The 22,544-nt window shown below is 41.7% G+C and overlaps 1 protein-coding gene across 4 annotated transcripts in view; it reads right to left on the minus strand.

Moving 5' to 3' along the window:
* Nucleotides 1-1,133: 1,133 nt before the first annotated feature.
* The window catches only part of LRCH1 (leucine rich repeats and calponin homology domain containing 1), a 192,132-nt gene continuing 170,721 nt past the window's right edge, over nt 1,134-22,544 (minus strand). For 2 of the 4 annotated variants that reach the window (XM_059902539.1, XM_059902538.1), the window contains 2 exons: nt 21,675-21,752; nt 2,362-4,912 (listed from right to left, as the gene is read on the minus strand). In XM_059902539.1, coding sequence (XP_059758522.1) covers nt 4,802-4,912; nt 21,675-21,752 — 189 coding nt within the window. In that variant the 3' untranslated portion in view covers nt 2,362-4,801. Of the gene's footprint in view, nt 1,817-2,361; nt 4,913-12,605; nt 12,949-21,674; nt 21,753-22,544 lie in introns of those variants that run through there. The other 2 variants (XM_059902540.1, XM_059902541.1) reach the window with 2 other exon arrangements.

A 22,544-nucleotide genomic window follows, 5' to 3' on the forward strand; every position in this document is an offset into this window, starting at 1 on the left:
CAAATTAAAAAAAAATTACAGCAATGTTTTATTAAGTTGGGAGAGAAAAATGGCAAGGAAACGAGAGGCTTCTTCCTGGACCTCACATCAAAGTGAGGAATGCGTCCTCTCACTGTGCTTGTCCTGTAAATCTTTTTTTCCTGCACTTTTTGTTCTGACCTTGACCTGTCTTACAGCATCTGAACTGGTCCCAACAAGCTCAGCTTATCAGGTTTTATTATATAAATATGCTTTCTTTTGTATCTCCAAACATCTTAAGTATTGTCGACTTTTTTTTCCTTCTAACTCTAGAAACTTCACCTGGGTTAGCTCTGCTGGGAAGCCCTTCTGTATGGTGAAAAGGACATAGGCCTGACATAGCTGAACTTGACTCTGCCTTGCTCTCTCACCTGCTGTGACCTTCAACGAGTTACTTGAATACTCTGAGTCTCAGTTTCTCCTTGTTAATTTGCACTCTTAGATTAGAAGCGATAGAAGCCCAGTTCAAGTTGATTTGATGCAAAGTCATAGCCTCTTGGAAGCACTCATGGAAGGTTTGACTACCTACGCTCCAGAAATACAGGACTCTTTACTACTGGATCCAGGAATGCAAACAGCAGGGTTTTCTTTGCTACTTCTCCCTGCATGTCAGTTTTATCCTCTAGGTGTTTTCCAGGTTTTATGACTTCTGTCTTCAGTCACCAGGAAAGAATTAAAATCCTGGAAGAGACTTATTGGTCAATTGTGAATAAGACGGCTGCTCCTGAACCAGGTGGGCAGCATAAGTTAAGAACCACATAGAGAATGCCCTGGCGGTACAGTGGTTAGGGCTCTGGGCTCCCACTGCAGGGGCCACGGGTTCAATCCCTCGTTGGGGAACTAAGATCCTGCGTGCCACGCAGCGCAGCCAAAAAAAAAAAAAAAAAAACATACAAAACCTCATGGTATACGATGCAGGGTTAGTTCCTAGAAGCATGTGGTCTTAGGGGGCAACCCCACGGGTGTCTACTACAAGTCCCTTCCTTATTGCATTTTGGTAAGAGTTTTTGAGATAATGTATGTAAAGTTCATTAACTCTTCTAACTGGCATCTCTCCAATGCCTACTACATGGTAAGTACTGTTCTAAGCAATGGAGAATCAGCAGAGAACCAAATAGACAAGCAGCCTTGTTTTAATGGAGCTTATAGTTCAAAAGAAACACTTGACTCACAGTAACCACTCAGTACATACTGGCCATTAAGGTGGCCCATTAGCACGTGAGTGTGGGGAGTAAAGAGAGTTCTTTAGAGTGAAATCCTGCAAACACATACCACCCTCAATGGGACCTGATGTCTGCTAGCTGACTTCCAATGGAAGACGGAAGATTAGATAACCAGTCCCACTGGGGTCATTGCTGCCCTGTCTCTCAGGTTCACTCAGGAAGAACCAGGAAGTCCCCAGATGCAGCTGTTGGCTAGAATTCAGTCCCTGGGACAGTCCCCAGCTGTGGCCTATGCCATATGGCTGAGCTGCATGGGCGACCCTAATGCAAACATGCCCCTGCCCGGCTCCCCCAGTACTCCCGCTGCCATCCCTTCCCTTGTCCTTCACACATTCCCAGTTGCTCCAGCCAACTTACAATGCAAAGTGTCTGTGAAGCACTGGACTTCTGTAATGTGCAGGAGACCAAGAGGGCTAAGCTTTTGGAGGTGGGCACAGTTGCAGCACTTCTAGTCAGAACATCACAGGCAAGGCATAGCTCTTCCTGACTCCGCAGATATGGGTCTTAAACGTAGAGGCCATGACACTGGTCCCTGCTGTCCCTGCTCAGGCTGTGAGTCTCGAGTCTTGTGTGCTCTGTGTGGGTTGGGACGAGAAGGCAGAAACGACATGTCACTGTTTTCCCTTGAATTCCTCAAAGCAGCTGCTCTTCTACCAGAGGTGGGCAGGACGTGTGGGGAAAATGGTAACACCGACCCGGATTCATGGGAGGTATAATCAGGAAGCCACTTTACTCCCTGAGGGTCAGATTCCACAGGACACAGTTGAGAGGGAGGACCAGACCCTGGGGTTTCACAACATGTACCACAGAACCTTCAGGTTTCCTTGAAAACACTTCTGAATCCACCACCCGAGGGACAGGTGGCGACACCTGATATACACCTGGACCCCACTCCGCCCCCTCCACCACAGCAACTCTGCTTTTGAGTGCTGCTTGTTCGTGGGTCCAGGGAAGATTTTAGTTTGAATAAAAATTGTCTTATCCTATATATACATATTATATGTATATCTCATACACACACACACACACACACACACATAGATGATTGCTACAATCTGTTTCATCAGTGACACTCTATGTATGATTTCTGCATCTGATGGGTAAGTCAATCAGAAGATGGTTTGTACAAATTCAAAGTTTTAATGGCTGTCAAATCATAAAAGGAAGGGTATTTGCACTGTGCACATTGTGTTCACTTAGGGCGCTGTCAGCCGGCCATGCGCATCTTATTGCACGTATGAACAATGGATGAAGATCTTGAAGATGTCTTAGCCATACAGGGACTGCATTTCGAAGAAAAAAAAAGCCATTTTACAAAATATTGAAGCCATTCACATTATACAGCCAACCGCAAGAAAATACTGAAAATGAATATCAAAAGAAATCTTTTAATTTTGAAAAAAAGTCTCTCAAAACAAGGATTACAGAGCTTCATGTTGCCATATATACATGTAAAAAAAAAATATTTCAGGACCCTGCATTCTCAATGCCCATAAAGGTGCAGTCATCTAAATTCCTATTTCTATAATCAACATTTGACTGTCGCTTACACTGAATACGCTCTTTGTTCCAAGTGTTTTCTTTTTTACATCATTATGCTATTGGACAAAACAGGTATTTGTGCAGTACAGGAAAATATTAAAATATATTTTAAACTCGGTTAAAGTGCACAGTACATTTGATAGGAAGTAACTGCTAGCTGCCAATCCAAACGACTATTTTCAGTAACCCCTCCCTCCTTGCCTAGACCGGAGGGCAGCCTTGGTGTTGGCTGATGTAAGTCTGCGTTCAATTTCAATGCATACTGTCCTCCTGGTGTCTTTTCATTTGTGTTCGTCTTTACATTTGGCTTCTAACTTGTGGTTGCTGCTCTAAAAACTTACAATGGCTTTTCACAGAGCTGACGATGCAGTCAGCATTCGCAAGATTTTGAAAGACGAATTACTGGGCTGTCTGTAACTGCAGGGCGAGTGCACACGCACGTAACTGCCTAAAATAGGTTGTGTGTCTGTGAAGTCTTATGTGACTCTCTCAGACCAACACGGACGCCTTTCCTTAGCTGGGTTTTCTCTAGTCATTGCTTTCTTTGAACTTGCTCCCTCCTGGGCCACTCAGCCTCACAAACGCTACTTACTTCACCTTCTCCTGAGCCCGCCTTGCTCTTGCATGCACCTTCTCCACCAATTTACTGACTCACTTCTGCGGTTTCACACCAGAGGCTGTGAATCTTGCCGTGTTTGACGGACTACTTTGAAAGCCACCAACTAAGCTGCCATAAAATAAGCACGTCTACATCTCAGAATAGTTTCCTCTTTTAAAACGGGCAGCCGCAGGAAGTGCTGGTTTCCTGATCCAGGTCCTATACGCCTTCAGTTAATTCTTGATCACTCTCCGCCGAAGCTGCCCTTAAAAAACTTTTCGGTTAAACGATAACGTTTTTCTCATCTCCACTTTCCTATACCACTTCCTTATTATCTACCTTTGGTGCTAGACTTTTAATTACCCAAGTTACAGTGCAAAATTACACTACAAGACACATGATGCCAACACTTGTTACTTCTTCGTGTTAAAACGTGAATGTTTTGTGCATAGCAAAATAAGTATGAACCCAAAAAAATAACTGTTCACATTTTATCTTCAAGTTTAATATGTCTTTTTTTTCTCCATCACAGCTATTTACAAACAACTTTGGGGCGCTCTCTTGATTTCTGTCAGCTCATTATATCAGGGGACAACAGGGCTGCTGGAATGTAGGAAGCTGGATGGAATGCAGAAATATAAATAAGACCAATGTTCCAGAAACCAAAGTATAAATAATGCCTCCCCAGAAAATAGTTGTCACAGAAGCACCTGCTTTTTGCTTAAAAAAAATTTTTTTTGAGTCATATACACCAGAAAACATGACTATGGAGACCTAGAACTACTTGCACACCAAAGAGGATAGAAAATAACTCAATATTTATAATATTAAAATAAAGTGTTTAACCACAAAAAAGCAGTAATAAAATAGTTTCCTAATTTACAATTTGCATCCAAAGGATGAATAACAACTCACTAATAAATAATATTTATATAAATATTTTGTATGTCGAAAATAGTTTTTTTAAAAGGCAATGGTCTCAAGAAACTTCTTGAAAAATTTGGTGGCAAAAAACCTGACTGCATGTTCCCCTCCCCACCCACCCCCAAAATAGACATCGCGTTCGGTTTTAATAAAACAAATGCATCTTGCTGCGAAATGGTTGTGCTTGGTGTTTTGGTAATGGCAGTGGGTGAGCATGGAAGGGACGAAGGAGGTTGTAGAAGGCATTGATGAGCTTCTTGGTCCTTCACAACCAGCTCCCTCATGGGGTTTTAGGCAAATACCTGTCAGGTCTTAATGTCAGAGTCAGTTATGAAAGGTAGAAAATCTTCTTTTGTGTCCTCCCGTCAATTCAACTAGAGTCGGGGAACTGACAAGCAGTGAGTGGGAGGTTGGAGGGGGCAGGTGCTGAGAGGAGAGTTTAAGATCTCTGACCGGAAAAGCGTCTGAGCCACGACCCAAAGGACAGGAGTTGGTCTCATGTGAATAGAGCCTTTGTTACAGTTACATCTAGCAATGCTTGAACGGTGATGCCCACTTTGACCAGGCCTTTCTCTTCAAGGATGTGATGGGGCAGACACAGTTTTTCCTAAAAGGAAGAAGAACAAAGCATTGATTTTTAGATGACTGGAATCTAACTATAAAATCTCGAGACACCACTGACAGGAGTTAAGTCGAGCTCTGAAGTATGCCTATCTAATCACTTCAGACTGTGCTCTCTCCCTAGCTTTCAACTCATTTTGCAAAGACCTTTTCTGTGTTTGCAAAGAAAACAATGATTTTCCACAAGTGAGGGTTGTTCTAGAAAGACTTCCAATCATCCTGAAATGTGCAAAAGAGCTAAACATTTTTTAAAAACCTTGACACTAAATAAGTGAGCTACATACCGTCAGTTGGAAACCACCCACCAAGAACATATTAGCTTATATTCTTATAAAGCAAAATTTCACATAGCCTCTCACACATTTTAAAGGAACTTGAATACTCATTTATACAGACCACACACCATTCTACTGACCATAAATCTTGATTTAGTTCATTTTATTTCCTGTGATCTCTGGAATGGAGGCATGCTTTCTTCACAGTTTATGAACAGCCTTGTAAATAAGTAATTTTAACCACAGCATTTAAGAGCCTCCCTTTTAAGATTCTTTTATAAAACTGTCAAAGACACAAATATCCTGCTACTTTCTCATAGTGTATTTTTGCTCGTGGGAAATGTCCAGCACATACTACTCAAGGAAGATAATCAAGGCGACTCACTCCCTGTGTATGGCACCCTGCACGCTCAACCACCAGTTTACAAAAGAGCAAAAACAAAATAATTTTACACTTTTGTCATTTGACCCTGGTCTGATACCATACAAGGGAATCTCCTTCCAGAGTGTGTCTCCTTGGCTGGGAAACAACTCCACAGCGAACACTCCCTCTCATCTACCCAAAGATGGTGTGTTTTCCACAGTCCAATAACCACTGGTCTTAAGGACAGTTGAAAATGGGAGCTGCGTCAAGCCCCAGGCGGTGGACACAGTGTTTAACATGAAGCCAATCAGGTCTCTCTGGTCAGCCCTGCTTCCTTGCAGTTCTCTTGCTGGAGGAATCAGATATTCCTGCTGCGTCAATGCACGACTCTCCACTAAGTACCTCAGATGCAGGCACTGTGCTCTTAAAAAGATCATCCAAAGACACATCATGACATCTCCAAGAACCTGTCCCACAACCTCGAAATGTTGGTGGGCTCTACACTCGCAGTCTTACCATCCCCCATCCCTCCCACTTCCCTAACTTATGGTAAATTCAGAGTATCTCAAACTCTGACTCCAGGCCTTGAGAAATGGCCACTTGTCAATATAAAACAGCCGATCCTTTAAAATACAATTTTAACAATTATTTCAAGTGGCTGCTGTGTATCAAATAGGATTATCTTGTCATCAGTGGTGTGTTGAGGGGAGGCAAGTTTATGCTGCTTGCCAACTTAGCAGCCAAATGTCAGCCTGAGAAAGAATAGGAGGTTCTGCCTGAGTTGTGAACTGGGCACTAGGCCAGGATGGACGGTGCTTTCTCCTTCTGCCGCAGCCAGAGGTCAGTGGGTACCCTTTCCTGACACCTCCTGCTTACCATGGACTTGTGAAATCACCTGACTCTCATTTCATTGGTAAGGCTGGTCCCATGGGGGCAGGGATATATTTTCCTCATTCTTATGGCTTCCACAACACCCCAGTAGGATATTATAAATGGCTGCTAATTATGGTTAAGTGCCTGGTACAAGGTATTACTTGGGGAGAAAAATAAGTCTTCACTTTATACCATATGCTAAAATCCATCTGAGATGAGTTGAAGAGTTAAATGTTAAAGTCCACAACATTCCTCCCAATAAAATATAGATACGTATTTAATATTTTCTCTGGTAAATGGATGGGGATGAAAAAGTGATATAAAAATCACAAAGGAAAAGGTAAAAACAATTGATCACCTGAAAGTATACAGCTTCTGTGTGTCAAAAAAAAAAAATTAAAGGATAAACAACAAACTGTAAAAAAAATCATTTGCATCAAATTACAAAGGGTTTTATATTGACACATAAAAGCTCAACAAATCAGTGAGAAAAACACTGAGACCAACAATGGAGCACTGGGCAAGGAACGTGAATAGAAATTTTAAAGCAATAGATTTGCCCAAGGCATTCTGAACAACATATTTTGCTTCTTGACCTCAGTGTTCCCCTATGTTTAGTCACAAACATTCCTGAATTCTAGAACTAATATTTGCACAAAGCCTAATCTCTGTGACACATGGCTTTGAGGGGGCTATGCTGAGTCCTGCTTGAGCTGTGACATGTCTCCACTGATGAGTGGTGGCGCCAGTGGTCTGCAGAGTTGAGTTTCCATGCTCGAGGTCATGCTTGGGAAGGGCTGGGGCTCCAGAGAAACAAGGATGGGAAGATACTGAGGCCTTAGCCTCCTGCTAACAGGATGTTGGAGTTAGCTTAAGGTCATTCCCTCTCCCAGGCATTTCTCACCTTCCTGGTCTCCTCATTGCTAAACCAGGTGCAGAGTTCAAAATTCTCCCTTCCACCCTTACAGCTGATGACAAGGAGTAAATAAAAGACATAAAAAGGTATCCCTTGCATCCTTTCTGGCTTTCTCTTTTCATTCAGACTTCCTAAGAAGCCCTGAGGTGCCCTCAGATTACATTGTAGGGTTGGAGGTACCTACGAAGACTAGCGTCAGATCATAGAAACCTTATGAAAACACGGCAGTTGTGGTTGTTCTGTCACAGGACTGCGAGGGAGACTGATGGGAATCAGGACTTGAGATGCTGGTTGACAAGACAAGTAAGGGGAGCCTGCCACAAATATGGAGGGGCTTTGAGGATGGCCAGAAGGCCATTTCCATCACACTAGTCCTGTCACTGCCTATTCCATGGGGGAGGGGATCCCTGAAGTGAGCTACAAGTCATGATGGGGAAGGAACTGCTGTGGATTTATAGCTTGATGGGAAATGACAGAGAAGGGTCACCTCGCCTTGTATATAATGGACCTAAGGAGAGAGGTGAATATTTACATTGAGTTTAAATGCATTAAAATTTCATTGTCAGAGGAGATGAGTGGCTTTCACTGAGAATGTAGCAGCAGACTCTTCTAGGATTCCCATGAGCTCCTTTTGTCATGTTTCTTTTTAAAGCAGAGAACAGAATCATAAAGTAGTATCCTGCATAAAAAGATTCTGACCCCCCTCTGAAGGACTCGTCCTGTCCTTTGCATTGTTTCTCCAATGGCGGAAACAAATATTCACTCTTACGCCCTCACCCACCCCTCCTCTGAGCCACAACAAGCAGGGTTGGAAAAGGCAGGTAAGCCATAAAGACTAAATTCCAACTTTGCAAGACGTCTGGGGGCACCTCCTACAGGCCTGGCACCAATGCTATGGATTTGCATTGGTTTTTTTCTTTATGACAACTCTGTGAGGTAGATACAGTATCTCTACTTTGCAGAGGAGAAAACTGAGATGTAGAGAGTTTAACTTTGCTGAAGTCACACAGCAGGTAAGTACTGCAACCAGGATTTGAACTTGTGTCTCATCTTACAGCTGGTGCCCCTTCCACGACATCATGCTGCTTCCCATAAGGTCCTTGACCAACCAGCGAGCAGGTCCCATCTGTGCCCAGGAGATAGGAAGAGGCCCCTGGCCCCTCGGAGTCCTCTCCAGGCCAGTCCCACCAAATTCAACGTCAGGTGGGCATCAGAGAACCCTCAACTCGGGGAAGGGCGTTAGCTCTGCCACTTAGCTCATTAGTTTCTCTTCGTAGTGAGGGCCGGACGTCATGTTCTGGCGGCAAATGCCTCATGGGAGCAGGCAGATCGCCATCACCGCCTGGCTCTCCTTTTTCTATAGTTTCTTACGGTCCCCAGCAGTCACAGGCCTCCTGCGCCAGGCCACCCGCCAGAAAAAATGAAGTCACCCATGCAGCACTCTTCATGTTGTTCAGTCTGCTTTTAAAATGTAAAGTCCGGGCACTAACTGATTGAACCTTAAAACAAAACTGTCTGCATCATTTTAATGTAAGAGAACTTCAATTCCTGCTTTGCCGTGTGAGGGCTCCAAGGGGCAGCTTCTTCCGATGTGAAATGCAGACCATGTCAACCCTTTCCAGACAGAGAGGATTTCTTGTCACTCTTCATTTGATTCTCTGCTTTCCAGCCGTGCTACTTTCTAGTCCTTCTTTCTAGAACATTTATTCTCTACACACAACTACCCCTTCTCTCACCTCCCTAATTCATACACCCTTCACCTGGCTATTCCTACACATCTTTAAGGCCTCAGTGCAAACATCACGTTCTAGGAAGGCTTCAAAGACCACCCACTCCCATCAGGGCTGGGCCCCCTGTCCACGTGTTTCATATACAGAATCTTGTACCTGACCTATCACAGGGCCTTATCACATTGAATTCCTCTTTATTTGTCCACTAGATCCACTACACAGGGTCCAAAAGCCTGCAGGCCAATCCATCCCATAGCCTGTTTTTGTAAATAAAGTTTTATTGAGACACATTTACAAGTGTCTGTGGCTACTTTCACACTATAGCAGCTGAGCTGGGTAGTCCTAACAGAGATGGTATGGCCCACAAAGCCTAAAATATTTACTGGCACTTTACAGAAGAAGTTTGCTGACTCCTGATTTTTGAAGACAGGGTCACGTGTCATGGTCACCTTTTTATCCCCAAGATGGGGTCTTGTACAAACGGTGCTCATTCAGTATTTGAGGAATGAATGAATGAACACAATCATAAACAAAATCCAGTGAAAAAGCAAGGAACTGGACCCTCATAGTCTTAAGGAGAAAAGCGTACATTCTATTATATATACCTGATAGTTTATTGAGAACTAATTTCAAAATCTGAAGCCTAATTTTAAAAACCTAATCTCCTGAAAGAAAATCACATTAAAATATTTTTCACCTCATCCCAAACCACTTTCAAGCTCCTGAAATTTTAATCTACTGTCCATGACTTTTACCCTGTAGGTGAAACACCCTTTTTCCTCATGACAGAGACCAGCGTGGATTTTAGAGAGATAACCCTAGCCACTATGCACTAAATTTAATTTCTTACTCACAAGTAACTAGTATCAGGACACCAAGTGCCTTTACTTATCTACTCATTGATGAAACTCCTACTCAGCTTTTGAGTTCTGTAGGGCCCTTCCCACCAGCACCATTTTATACGTCTCTCCCCAAGTACAATGAGCTACATACGAACCACAAATCCATAACGAGAAGGAACTAACAGAACTTACTGAGTGGTCACGTATTTTGGAAATCCCGACACGGAGTGGCAAGTTGCTACCAATTGGAAGAACTGGAGAAAGAGAACTTTCTATTTCAAATAGATCTTTCTATTCCAAAAAGAATATGTAAATAAATACTTGGTCATTTTTATCAGGCATTGTAAGTACTGAAAAAAATGGTCTTTCTTGTGAGAGGAAGATTTAGTATGCACATATAAATCACCCAACCACGTCTCAGATGACAAGTGGGTTGGCCAAGTATCCCTAGTCACGTGGCAATGGCAGGCATCGTGCTAGCCTGAGTCGGTGTGTGAGTACCTTGGGGAAGAACCATGGGGAGGCTTAATAATATTCTGAACAGAAATGAGCAGTAATGGGCAAGACAGTTCATTCCAAGCTTTGCCTAAAGGGCTAAATTAATTGTGTTCTGCTTGTTACCCGCCTACTTGATGAAAAAATACCACCTAACAGATCCCCAGAGGAGCAACACATTAGGGTACAGATACACTAATGACATGAGAAGTGAAAGTGCATCCAAAAAATACATTGGATGCCAGAACTGAAATATGAACACAGCCAAAGAACTATGTCAAGTCAGCACTGAAAATTAAATCTGATCTCCCAGGATTGCGCGACTCAGTTTTCATTGACAGAATTTTCTTTCAGGTGGTCACCCAGTAAGTCATCTCTCTTCTTCCCCTGTGCCCCCCACCCGCTTCAAGAAGAAAAATCCAAACAGCAGTGATCCTTGAAGGGAAACCTCAATGTGCTGCAGAGCTGGACAGAAGCGCTGAGCGCGACTCTGGATGCACACAAATTAACATATCGATGGGCCCATAAAAACTTGGATCTATCACCCAAAATGTGTTTATTAAGCAACTTATGGCTCAGGGTGCTCGTTAGACATCGTACAAAGGGATTTTATTGTGTTACAGATTGAAGAGTACAAGATAGCACCAAAGGCAATTCAGTACATCTGCGGGTTACTTATTACACAACTGACGTTAGATAACTTCCACATACCCTGTATTTCACCAATCAACCCAAAATCAGGAGGGAAAAGCTCAGTTAACTCAAGATATTATCATGTAAAGAATGTCTCCTGTTAGAAAATCTGATCTGATTTACCAACAAAGGATCTTTATATAAATATATTCTTCTAACTATGTGAGCTTTCCACAACCTCAAGTCCCCTGGATTCATGGAAATGTTCAGAAAAATAAAATTATCTTCTTAGTAGCCATCTATAAAGACTGTTTCCATGTGAGTAAACTAGAAATTTATCTTGAGGAAGTGAACTCAATCATCCCCCCCACCAATTTAAGAAACAATATTTGGCAACCAGATGTAAATTGAAACATAGGAGAGTCTGTCTTCCCCTTGGAGCAGGGCCGTCTCATATTATAAAACGACATCCCAGAACCAGGAATATCTTGTCCTAGATAAGATTCTAATGTCTTTTTTCTTTAATTGCAAACTGATCACATCGCTCCGAAAGCAGATATAGTTATTAACATATAATCCTTTAAGCTTAAACATAAAAGCAGGTTGCTAATGTCACTGGAAATCAAAGGTTAAATGGAAATTTCAAGTCACTGAAGAAACTACATTCTTCTAAAATAAGAGCAATCTTATTGGCTCCTGTCATAGTAACCCCAGCCCTAGGCCCAAGAATGTTCCATGACTCATGGCTTTATTTGAAAATAAATACTGTCAAATCCATCACATTCTAGACCTGAAGTTATGATGTGATGTAGCAAAAAAAAAAAAAAAAAAAAGCGAAATGACCCATTACATTATTTAAAAATAGAAACCCTTTTTGGAAAATGCTTTCTAAGAGCCTCGGTCAGAGTAGACCAAACAAGGAATAAGTAAAACTACGCAGAAAGAGTGGTGTGCCGTGGATCCTCCAGGGGGCGCACTCTGACTGCGCCGGACCCTTCCTCCCCAGCGCCCTTCTGCACAGCTCTGTCTCAGGCAGCAGGGCAGAGGGGCTCACTCGGGGTGGAAGTGGGGGGTCACCCTCCCTGGTGCCCTTCACAGCTCCCGCTGCGGGAAGCAGGGAGGAAGCCAACTGGATGGCCATTAAAGCAGTCATTCTCCAGATGGTATTTTTCAACTTGGTCAACGGTGGCATTATTAAAGATTGTTATAGACCAAATTGGACCCCAAATGCTGGCTTTCTGTCTTCCCTCTACAGTTAAATTGCCCAATCCTGAATTAGGAGTCGACTTAAATACTGACCCAATGGAAAGATTTTCATACGCTAAATCCCCTCTGCTCCTGTTCTGGAACCTTCTTCGGCTCTACCCAGGGCAGCAAAGCTCACTGGGAGAGAGAAGAGGCACTGCAGAGCACCGCTGCTGGCACTATGGGGTGAGGAAGCAAGAGGTGTGGATACCCTCTGTCCTCACTGTTTCTCAGCAAGTGAGAGAAACTATCTAATGGGAGCTGCATTCTATGAAGTTTGTGCTTCTGGAAAATCTGATGTGGAAACGTTCGGCTTCGAAACTCCAGAGACTACTGAAGAGATGACAGGGATGGAAGTTTGCAAGGCAAAGGCCCAGAGGGAGGAAGGACCCTGTCACGGAGCAGGGCGACAGAGCAGTGTGTAGGGATGCACATGCGGGCATTATGCAGACAGAACATTCCAGCGGTAAGTGATATAGATCAGCACTACAAAGAGAATATGGACAAGACAGAAGCTTATAAGGTCCCTGGAGCGGAGGGCAGAAGTTGGTTGTGGGGCTTTCTCCCCGAGTGCCAGCAGAGTGTCAACAGTCTTTCGAATGTGACGAAAATCCAACTGCAGGATGTCATACGGAGAGCAGAGGTCAGCCTATTCCGAGGGCAGCCATCAGAACAGAAAGAGACAGTGCATACAATTAAAAATACACAGAACAATGGCTGAAAAGAAGCACACATTTTTAGTTACTAGCAAACGGCAAGAGTAACCCCTTATTTCAAGCAGGTAAAACCCGTTCCACCACAGATTTTTTAATTAATTACAAAAAGCAGCATACCCAACGCAGTCTATGCAAATAGGACAAAGAAAGTCCTCACCCAGAATCTCACTATCGAGGAATAGAAGGTTCTGTAATTTATACATCCTTCTGGTATTCAAACAGTTTTAATATTTAAGTGGTATCATGAGTCAGCAATGGCATAAAAATAAGAGCTTTGCACCTGGGACATTTAGGTCTTCACTTTACTAAAGGGAAAAATACAAACTTAAAAATTTAATCCCCACCTTTCCTCACCGTTCCCTTAGTGCATTTTCTACCCTGGTCTATGAAGACTGAATATAAAGTATTTCTCTCCGAAAGGTAATACATGCGCCTAATTTGTTTTCCTTTTAGGATTATTGATAAACTCTGGGGAATGCTAGTTTTAATCATGTCCCTACACGTGCCCAAAAACTACATTAAATTTCACTTTTTTACAACTGGACGTAAACCAAAAGTTTAAAAGAGGCTTCTTAGATCTGCAGTTAGAATAAAAGTACATTCCTGCATAGAGGAATTATGTAAATTTCTTCACCACTAAACAGGTATGTGCAGGGGGAGGGGCGGGGAGAACAGGCCTCCGTGTTTTGTCTACTTGACAGTCACCATGTAAGGAGGCAGAATTCCTACTTTATCAACTAAACACACAAATAAGATAGTCCTATGAGTTGACCTCTGGATGCCTACTGCTATCATGAAGCAGACGGTTTTCTGATACCCTGAATTCCTGAACCAGAAATGACCGCAGCTTCAAATTAAAAATGATTGTAATTGCTATGTCAGTATGTACCAAAGTTCTGGCTTTGTTTCCAAATTAAACAAGGATTGAAAATATCGGTGATATATTTCATAAATGCAGCTTTATGTCCAAATTAGGCAAAGCATTTAAAATATATATATATTATATATTTTATAATACACTTTGCAACAATATTGCCCTTTGTTTTAGCATCACTGCTAAGCAGATGCAAATCACAGAGCAACTGAAAGATGATTCTAAGATAGAGATTCTGTCTTGCCCGTATCTTCTGCAGTTAGCTTGATGCCCTCTGGTAAAGATGGGTAATCAACGTAAGTGCGTTGAATAAGAGATTATAAACCTCCTAATCTTAATTTATGAAGATAGAGATCCTCTTAACAAAAGATTTTTTTAAGGGTATTAATAAATCACGTTATATCTATTCAGACTGTGCATCTCTTCTCAGCGCATTTAGAGGAATCAAGCTACCATGGTTATTTTCTCAAGAATTAAAACAGCTACACATAGAATGGATTTCACTGTGACACAGATGCTGATGAGGAATTAACAGATGGGGAAACATCTACGAGAAGTGGTTTTCTATTGCATTAAGAATTTTCTTTTGCAATGGTGTGCTTAATCAGTGAATTCTGAGCAAAACAGACATAAGACAGAAGGCATAGGCACACTAAAATGTGATTGTCACCAAAGAGGTATCTCCATGTTAAAAGCAAATCATTTTATCTCCAGGATATATTTCAATACATTTCCTAGAACCCTATGGAAAATGTCTGGTCTGCCCCCTCCCCCAGCAACTCCGTCAAAGAACCAAGAATTAGACTGTCTGCAGTCGCCAGTGTATTTATTCAGCAGTACACTTCTCGCACGGGTAGGCAACAGACCATTCTTCTCATTTTGGAAATAATTTCATGATGCCACAGATTCTGGTCTTCATTCAGATTAAAGTGGGTAAAGCCTAGACTCACAGCCCACAGCGGGTGGTTTAAATTAAATCACGATCTCTGAGGGAAAAAGTATGGGTCTAAGATTGGCTGGGAGGCAAAAATCTTAAGCATCATAACGTGTGGAGTGTGGGCTACTCTCTGATTCTACCCCCCGTCACACAGCCCATGGCCGTCAGATCAGCCCCTCAAGGATGCTGTGATGGGAACCAGGGCTGAAGTTGCCAGGGGAACCTGGGAGTTTTCTGACCCTTGTGCTTTCCAAATTTCAGTCTTCATAAGAGGGACTTCCAGATGATGCTTTATTTTTTTCTTATAATTAAAACAGGAAAACACTAAAAAGGAAGGAAATTTAAAGAGGCCAAATTTCACCATGTATTTACAGAGCATTAGTAATTATTGCAAGGCATTTAAAAAACACAGTTAATACACTCAGCGTCCCGAGAGGCAAGTGCAGATGCTAATTCCCGTTACAGTGAACAGAAATCACAATCGCCAGAAGTTAACTGATTCTCATACAAGTCAACACAAGAGTGTGTGACTAAGATTACTATTAAAGATTAACTCCGGTTCCCCAAATACTACAGATAGAAACAAAAATGTACACAGATCTATCAAAAGGTCTAATTTACAGGCATTCTGAGTATAATACAGACTAGATTCTAAGAAATTTAGAATATATTGTTTATTTAAATTTGATTTTGAAAGGCAGTATGCTTACAAATATTGTTTATTTAAATTTAATTTTGAAAGGCAGTATGCTTACAAAGTATTTTTAATCTAAAATGTCACAGCACAAGAATGTTGATGGTCATTCTGAAAATGTAAAGCCGTAACTGACAAGGTGTAATTTGGCTGAGAGTGGAGTGAGGTAGGAAAAGGTTTCCAGAGTTTTCTCCAGATATATAAGAACTAATCACCAATTTTATGCACTGAGTAACTCTAATATCAGTAAGCTAATTCATCGAGAAATGCAATTTCAAGCTCTTTGAAGATGCTGCTTCGAGAAAGTATTTGTTCTCAACCATGTACCAATGTCAGACCATTGACCGGAAGTGGCTCTACCACCAGGAGACACACAGGGGGAAAGGATTCTTACATGAATGGTGATACACACCTACTAACCATTGGAGATGACTGGTTTTACAAGCTAGAGACTGGTTCTTCTTAATGCATTAGGGATTTAAAAATTTACGTTAATAAAATAATAACTTGGTGTCAATCTGCACCTCTAATCATCCAACCTCGGAAGTAACCAATGTAAATGGAAACTTAAAATAAATCTTGTAATAAGAATCTCACCATCCCCCGAAAGTGTTTATTAGTTATGACTTAAATTGATACTAAAGTCGTTGATTTGGGGGAAAAAAGAGACATAAGGTTCAAAGAGGCGAAGGAATTCATATCTCCTATTCTCAAGATTAAAACAAACAAACAAAAAAGGTAGCTTCAATTTATAGAACATGTTTCCATTTAAAAAATTCAGATCATTTACATAAACTGTCCTAAACCCTTACAACAGGTATAAAGTAGGAAAAGTTTTGCACTTACTTTCAAAAATATCTCCTTATAAAAGTCAACAGAATACAAATATGAAAGGCACTGAAAAGAAGACTCAGCGATAATCCCACTTGTATCAATGCAATCATCGTTAGCATCTCAGTGTACTTTAGGATTTTATTTTTAACTCCATCTGGCTGATGCAGAGGCTGGACACCAAGGGACCTGTCCTTGTAGATATGGAAGGAAAACCTTCCACCTCCCACAGTCTAGTGAGGACCCCTGGCCTCTGTGCTATCCGGCAGGCAAGAGCCCTGTACAGCTGATGGAGTTGCTGCCCTAACCCTCCTGCCCAATTCCTCTCTGGAGACAGTAACGAACAGGAGGGGGTGGGCAGCTAGAAAACAAGGTGCATTTCTATTCCACGTCCCTTCCTCCTCTAAACAGGGCAAGTCTGTTAAATTAAGGACCTCGCTCCTTACAGAGGTTGGAGGCCAAGGCTACTTACTTAACATCGAGTAGACAGACAGAGACCAGGGGGTCTATTCTCAGACAGAGACCAGGGGGTCTCCCCTCAGAAAGGGACCAGGGCATCTTCCCTCAGACAAAGACCAAGAAGGGACCAGGGCACCTCCCCTCAGACAGGGACCAGGGCAATTTCTTTCAGAAAAAGACCAGGGTGTCTCCTCTGAGAGAGCGAGACCAGGGGATCTCCCTTTAGAAAAAGACCAGAGTGTCTTCCCCTCCAAAAAAATAAAATCAAGGTGAAATACTTCCCTGGTGAGTAAAAAAATATGTATCTATTTTCTAATACTTTTGATGCTTCACAAATGAGAGATTTCTCTCCACCTGAGACAATACTAATAAGAGCCCTAAAATAGCCCTAAATTTGGATCAAACTGGAGACCCCCAGTAGCCAATCGTAAATCCTCCACATCAAGATCAGAGGCCAGGAATGACCAAGCTGACTCAGAAAAGGCAAAGGAAGCCTCAGTATGTCCACAAATAGCCTCATGACCCCAAGGCTTAATTGAAGTCAGATTCCTGGGTGATACGAAGAGTATATAGTGAAGAATCTGGAAGCCCGCCAAGGGTAAGCCTGTGTTCGAGATCAAGTTGACACTTGCACCAGAGGTCAGAGACAGCTGCACAGTCTGACCACCGGCATCAACACTACAAGGGGCTATGGGATGGTGCCAGCAATATCACCTGACCCCCAGATTTTCCAGGGTGCCTTGAAGCACGTGGGGTAATTTTTCTGCCTCAGAGGAGCTGATGGGGGAAAGCAATCATGGCGCTGCGGGATGGAGCTGAGCGTCCACGGACTATCAGCTCAAAGAAACCTTAAGGGTCTAGTGGTTTTCAAACTATAATTAGCAACAGGACACTTTTCCCCCAAAGGAACTCTTAACTGGAAAGCCGATACATGCCACAGGCAAAGGAGAAACTGCCGTGGCCGAATCAAGCGGGTGGGAGTGATCTGCAGCCCCGGCTTGGCTTCCGAAAGAATCAAGGGCTCTGGAGAATGTGGTTTAATCCACTGCTTAAGTCCAACACCTGCAGTTTTGCAGAGCAGGGAACTGCTCACATACCGAGAGAGCCCCTGTGTGTGCCAGAAAGAAGGCAGGCGCTGGACGCGGACGGACCGGGGTTCGAACGCCAGCTCTGCCGCCTCCCAGCTGCGAGCGTGAGCTTAGGAAATTGTGTAACGTCTCTGGGCCTCATTTTCCTCAGAGCATGGTAATAAAATATTGGCCTCCGGGCCTCAACCGTGAGCATTTGAGAAGATGATGCAGCTGCAAGAAGGTCCCAGTGAGTGGTTCACGGCTCCAGGCTTTAATGGGCTTGCCTCAGGGCACATAACCAGTTAACAGCACAGGTGCGGCTAATTCACCCCAAACTTCGTGTCCCTCGCTCTGCTCACAGAGCCTTCGCACTCGCCCTCACGCCTCTCCTTCCAGGTGGCACTCAATCTGTCCCTTTAGTTGAAGAACTGGCCCCAAACAGAAAAAATCAAAAACCCCAAGGCACTGGAAATGGGCAGCAGGAAGTGACCCAGGCTGAAATAACTACCTGAAGAGATATTAACTCTGCCACCAGAAAAGGAACTTGCCGGGGCGTTGGGGGGGGGGGGCGGCATTTCTGATTCGTTTTTCAGGATCTGCCCTTGGTATTCTCATCAGCAAACCTCTACCTCTTCCCAGAATCCCTCACAGATGATGGCAAATAGGCCTACTGTAGCCCTAACAGAATTTCTCCAGGAACCCAACACCGACTTCTTTCTGTGATGTCAACTCCTTTCTATAGGTGGCGTTGACTGCCAAGTCCTGTCTGTGCCCCTGGACTAAGAAAGGTATAGATCTAGCCTCATCCAAACGTCAGGAATAACAGACAAGAGGTCTAGAGTCGCCGTATCCATCTACTCTTGATGCATACTCTAACCTTCTGCAAATAAACTAGGTCGCTTACACTGCGTGCAGTTCTGAATGCAGCCAATCCGAAGAAGCCACATTTATAGGGAAGCCACTCCACTGGGCACACAATAAAATGCTTCATGAACCTTGACCAACCCTGAGGCAGGTACCTGGGATTGGGTTCCTGGGCACTTCTAGAGAAAATACAATAAAAACTATAACAACTGGAACAATTTTAAAATTGCTTCCTTCCCATCGTATTAATTTATATGTAATCATTTGACTGCTCAGTGACCACATTCCACCCAGATGAACCTGATAAAACTAAGCTGCCGACCCTGACTTTGGGTTGTAGTTTCAAACTGTGATTCTATTACAAAGGGCAACAAACTCGGGCTGAGAGCACAGCTGTGACTTCTCAGTCTCTACAGGATGATTTATCATTGTCAATTAGCTATTTAGCTTAAAATAATACAGAATTCCAGATCTCCGTGACTTATCGGTATGTGTATGTAGATAAGTTATGGATGGAGAAGAAAGCAGGGCAAGCTTGCAAATTAGGAGGAATTCACTAAGCTGCCGGGAAATCAGTGAGTCTTTTGTTACCCAAATATTAAGTTTGAAGCAAAAAAAGAAAATGTAACGGTTAAAGGTCCTCCGCTTTTAAGTACCAGGCTTTTACAATGTCTGACTGCAAGGGGAGAACTCCTGCAACTAGAATTGCAGTGTGCCACATACACACTCAAATCATCAACCTTCTTAAGTAGTGGAAGCAGGGGTTATTTCCACCCCTCCCCCAACTTAGTATCACATTCCTAGATGAAAACATTTCCTCATTTCCAATAATTTATGACTCATTTATTCCAAGAGATGAAAGCACGTTCCTTTGAGTATATATAGCAAGATTTGCCAGCTGCACTCCAATTGCAATTTCTGGTTTTCCACTAGAATACTCCTCCCTTCCTTTAACATATCTCATTAAAGGAGTTCAACTGCTAACCAACCAACAGACTTTTTCTAGTAGCAATGAACTTAATTTAACTCTAGTCACCAGTAAGATGCTATTGGATTATCCATCAGGATAGATATAGATGTACACACAATCACACACACACATACACAATGCAAATTTGAAAATCACCTCAAATCTTAAAAATCGTTTCAAAAATAGCCTTAGTGATATATTTCTTACTAAGCATAGTTAAGCTGGGACACTGGCAAAAAAGATGATTTACTTCTTGTAATTCAATTGTCTCTGGAATTATCAGTTGCCTATTAGTGCTAGGGGCATAATTCAGATATTATGATAAAATTTTCTCTGCATTTTGATGCTAATTTAATTTCCTTTTCCTCACTTTAAAAGGAAATCATAATTACCAATCTTTACTCACAAGAAATGGTTAAGGGCATTTCCACTTCATTTTGTGTCATCATAAGCCAAGAAAAATGATGAGTTTTAAAATATCACAGGGGATTGGTCATAACTCATCAGCGCTTTTGAGTACAGACACAAATAATTTACAATCTGAAACTTGGTGTGATAATTTTGATTCACACATGGGGAATCTTATTAACCCATGACGGAATCAAATCATTAAAAATGGTAGGCGTATGAGAATTTCACGAACATTTGAAGCCAAGAATGTATGGGCAATAGTAAAATGCACATATACAATACAGACACACAGATTAACATTGCTGAAAGACATTTGGATTGATCATAAAGACATTTAGTACCTTATATAAAGATTACACTCTATTTAAAAATGAATTTGAAAGCTTCTTTTAATTGGTACAGTTTTGACTTAAAGATACTTTAATAATTCTCTCCTTTTCCTCAAATAAGATTAGAAGCCTACCACTTAACTCTCACCTTCAAATGTCACCAAGCTGAAAAATAGGAAGGAAGGAAAGGAGGGAAGGAGGGAGGGAGGGAGGGAGGGAGGGAGAAAAAGCCTTACTCAATTCCAATAACTAACTCCTATCAATGAGTAGAACTACATGAAAATGTAATTCCTTCACATATGCAAAAACAGTATCTCATGATAGAGTTTGTAGTTACTTTATTCCTGGAACATTAGAAAAGACAGAAGAAAATTTTAAGAAATGTAGTTTCTATTTCCCTTTATCACAATGATGAAAAGCTTGTCAACTTATCCCCAAATTCTAAGTGAACTATCTTTTATCTCCCTAAGAAATCCTTTTATGTTACTGATAGTAAAGTCATTAGAAGACCCAAATCAGCTATCTAGCTGAGGCTAAGGCTGGGGCTTAGCTTGGGAGAAAGAAAAAGTAGCAAATCATTGCGGGGCTGGCTACAGGGAATTGCCAATTGGGTCTACAGTGGACTAAAGGGGAAAATGTAAATGCAAACAGTTAACAAACTATAAAGCAATATACAAACATTGTTATTATGAATGGTTGTGATTAATGATAATAATAACAATAATTATAATATTTTCAATGCTTATTATTTTGAACTACATACCCCAAACCTACAAGGAGCGCAAATCAACAAATTAGTGGTCATCTACAGGTCTGCTCTGCTTAAGAGCTTTGGATAGGGAAACAACATTACCTCCAAAATTCTACCCTATGTAACCCACAGAAGGCTCACTGAAGCTTCAGCAATTTCTGCTCTTTGAGAAGAGAATCAAGCTGACTAAATTTTTTTTTTTAAGTTTGGAATTTCATATTTCAAAACCTTAAAAAAGTTATATTCCCCTTTTCTTCAGAATTGACCACACCATTTTAAGCCATTTTTATTTCACTGCAATAGAGTAATTGAAACTAAAATTTTATATAACTTATTCAACATTATTCCTCAAGAAAGACTGAGATGAAAAAGGATGGACAAAGGTGTATATCTATTCAATAGGTTCAAACACATATATTAAGTAAAATTTTTACTCAAACATAGTTACTGGAATTAAGTTTGATGTTACCTCTGGTACTCCTAATTTTCGGCATGCTTCCAAAAAGTTTTCCACGTTTCTTCTGCATTTGGCCATGCTAAGTTTAGGCTATGAATGCAAATATTCAGAAATAAAGGATTATTAAGAGAAATACTTGTAATAACAGGTTAAATTTTAAACTTTCTAAATGGCAGAAGTACTACACGTTTATTGGAGAAAAATAATACATAAGCAAACAGAAGACAATAAAAAATTATCCAGAAACATTCACCTAAAGAGCTGTTGATATTTTGGATTATATTCTTCTAGACACTGTGTGTATACACAAAGATATGCATATATATATATACACATAGATATGTGTTTATATGTAGAATTTCTGCATACATGTATATATGTATATACATGTGTGCAAGATTTTCTGCACATGTATGTGAATGTATGTGTGGATACACACATACACACACACACAGTTTTTATGAGATCATACTGTTGTGTAACCTGCTTTAGTTTACTTAAAAGTACACCATAAACACCACCTTTTCCCATCAGCAGATATATTTCTATATGAAGGGTTAAATTCACCAGGCCAATGACTCTCTTTCTCGCCAAAGCAATCGGTTTTATTAGAAAGCTGGTGATGCTGCAAGGCGAGGAGATTTAGAGGCAGGGTGGGGAGCAGGTTAGAGTGAGCAACTTGTGCAAACACGGGAGTGGACAGTGAAGGCACAGACTGGAGATGGAAGCGGGTTCTACCGCTACGCCGTGGCTGGTCTGGTGAATGGGAGCTCAAGATGCTCAGTGAAGAATTTCTGAGAAGTGGACACTTAGACACATTTCTAGAAAGGAAAACTACAATATAATAACATAAGCTAAAATATTTCACAGTTGTTCAAATGG

This window comes from Balaenoptera ricei, chromosome 18, assembly GCF_028023285.1.
Source record: "Balaenoptera ricei isolate mBalRic1 chromosome 18, mBalRic1.hap2, whole genome shotgun sequence".
NCBI classification, from domain to species: domain Eukaryota; kingdom Metazoa; phylum Chordata; class Mammalia; order Artiodactyla; family Balaenopteridae; genus Balaenoptera; species Balaenoptera ricei.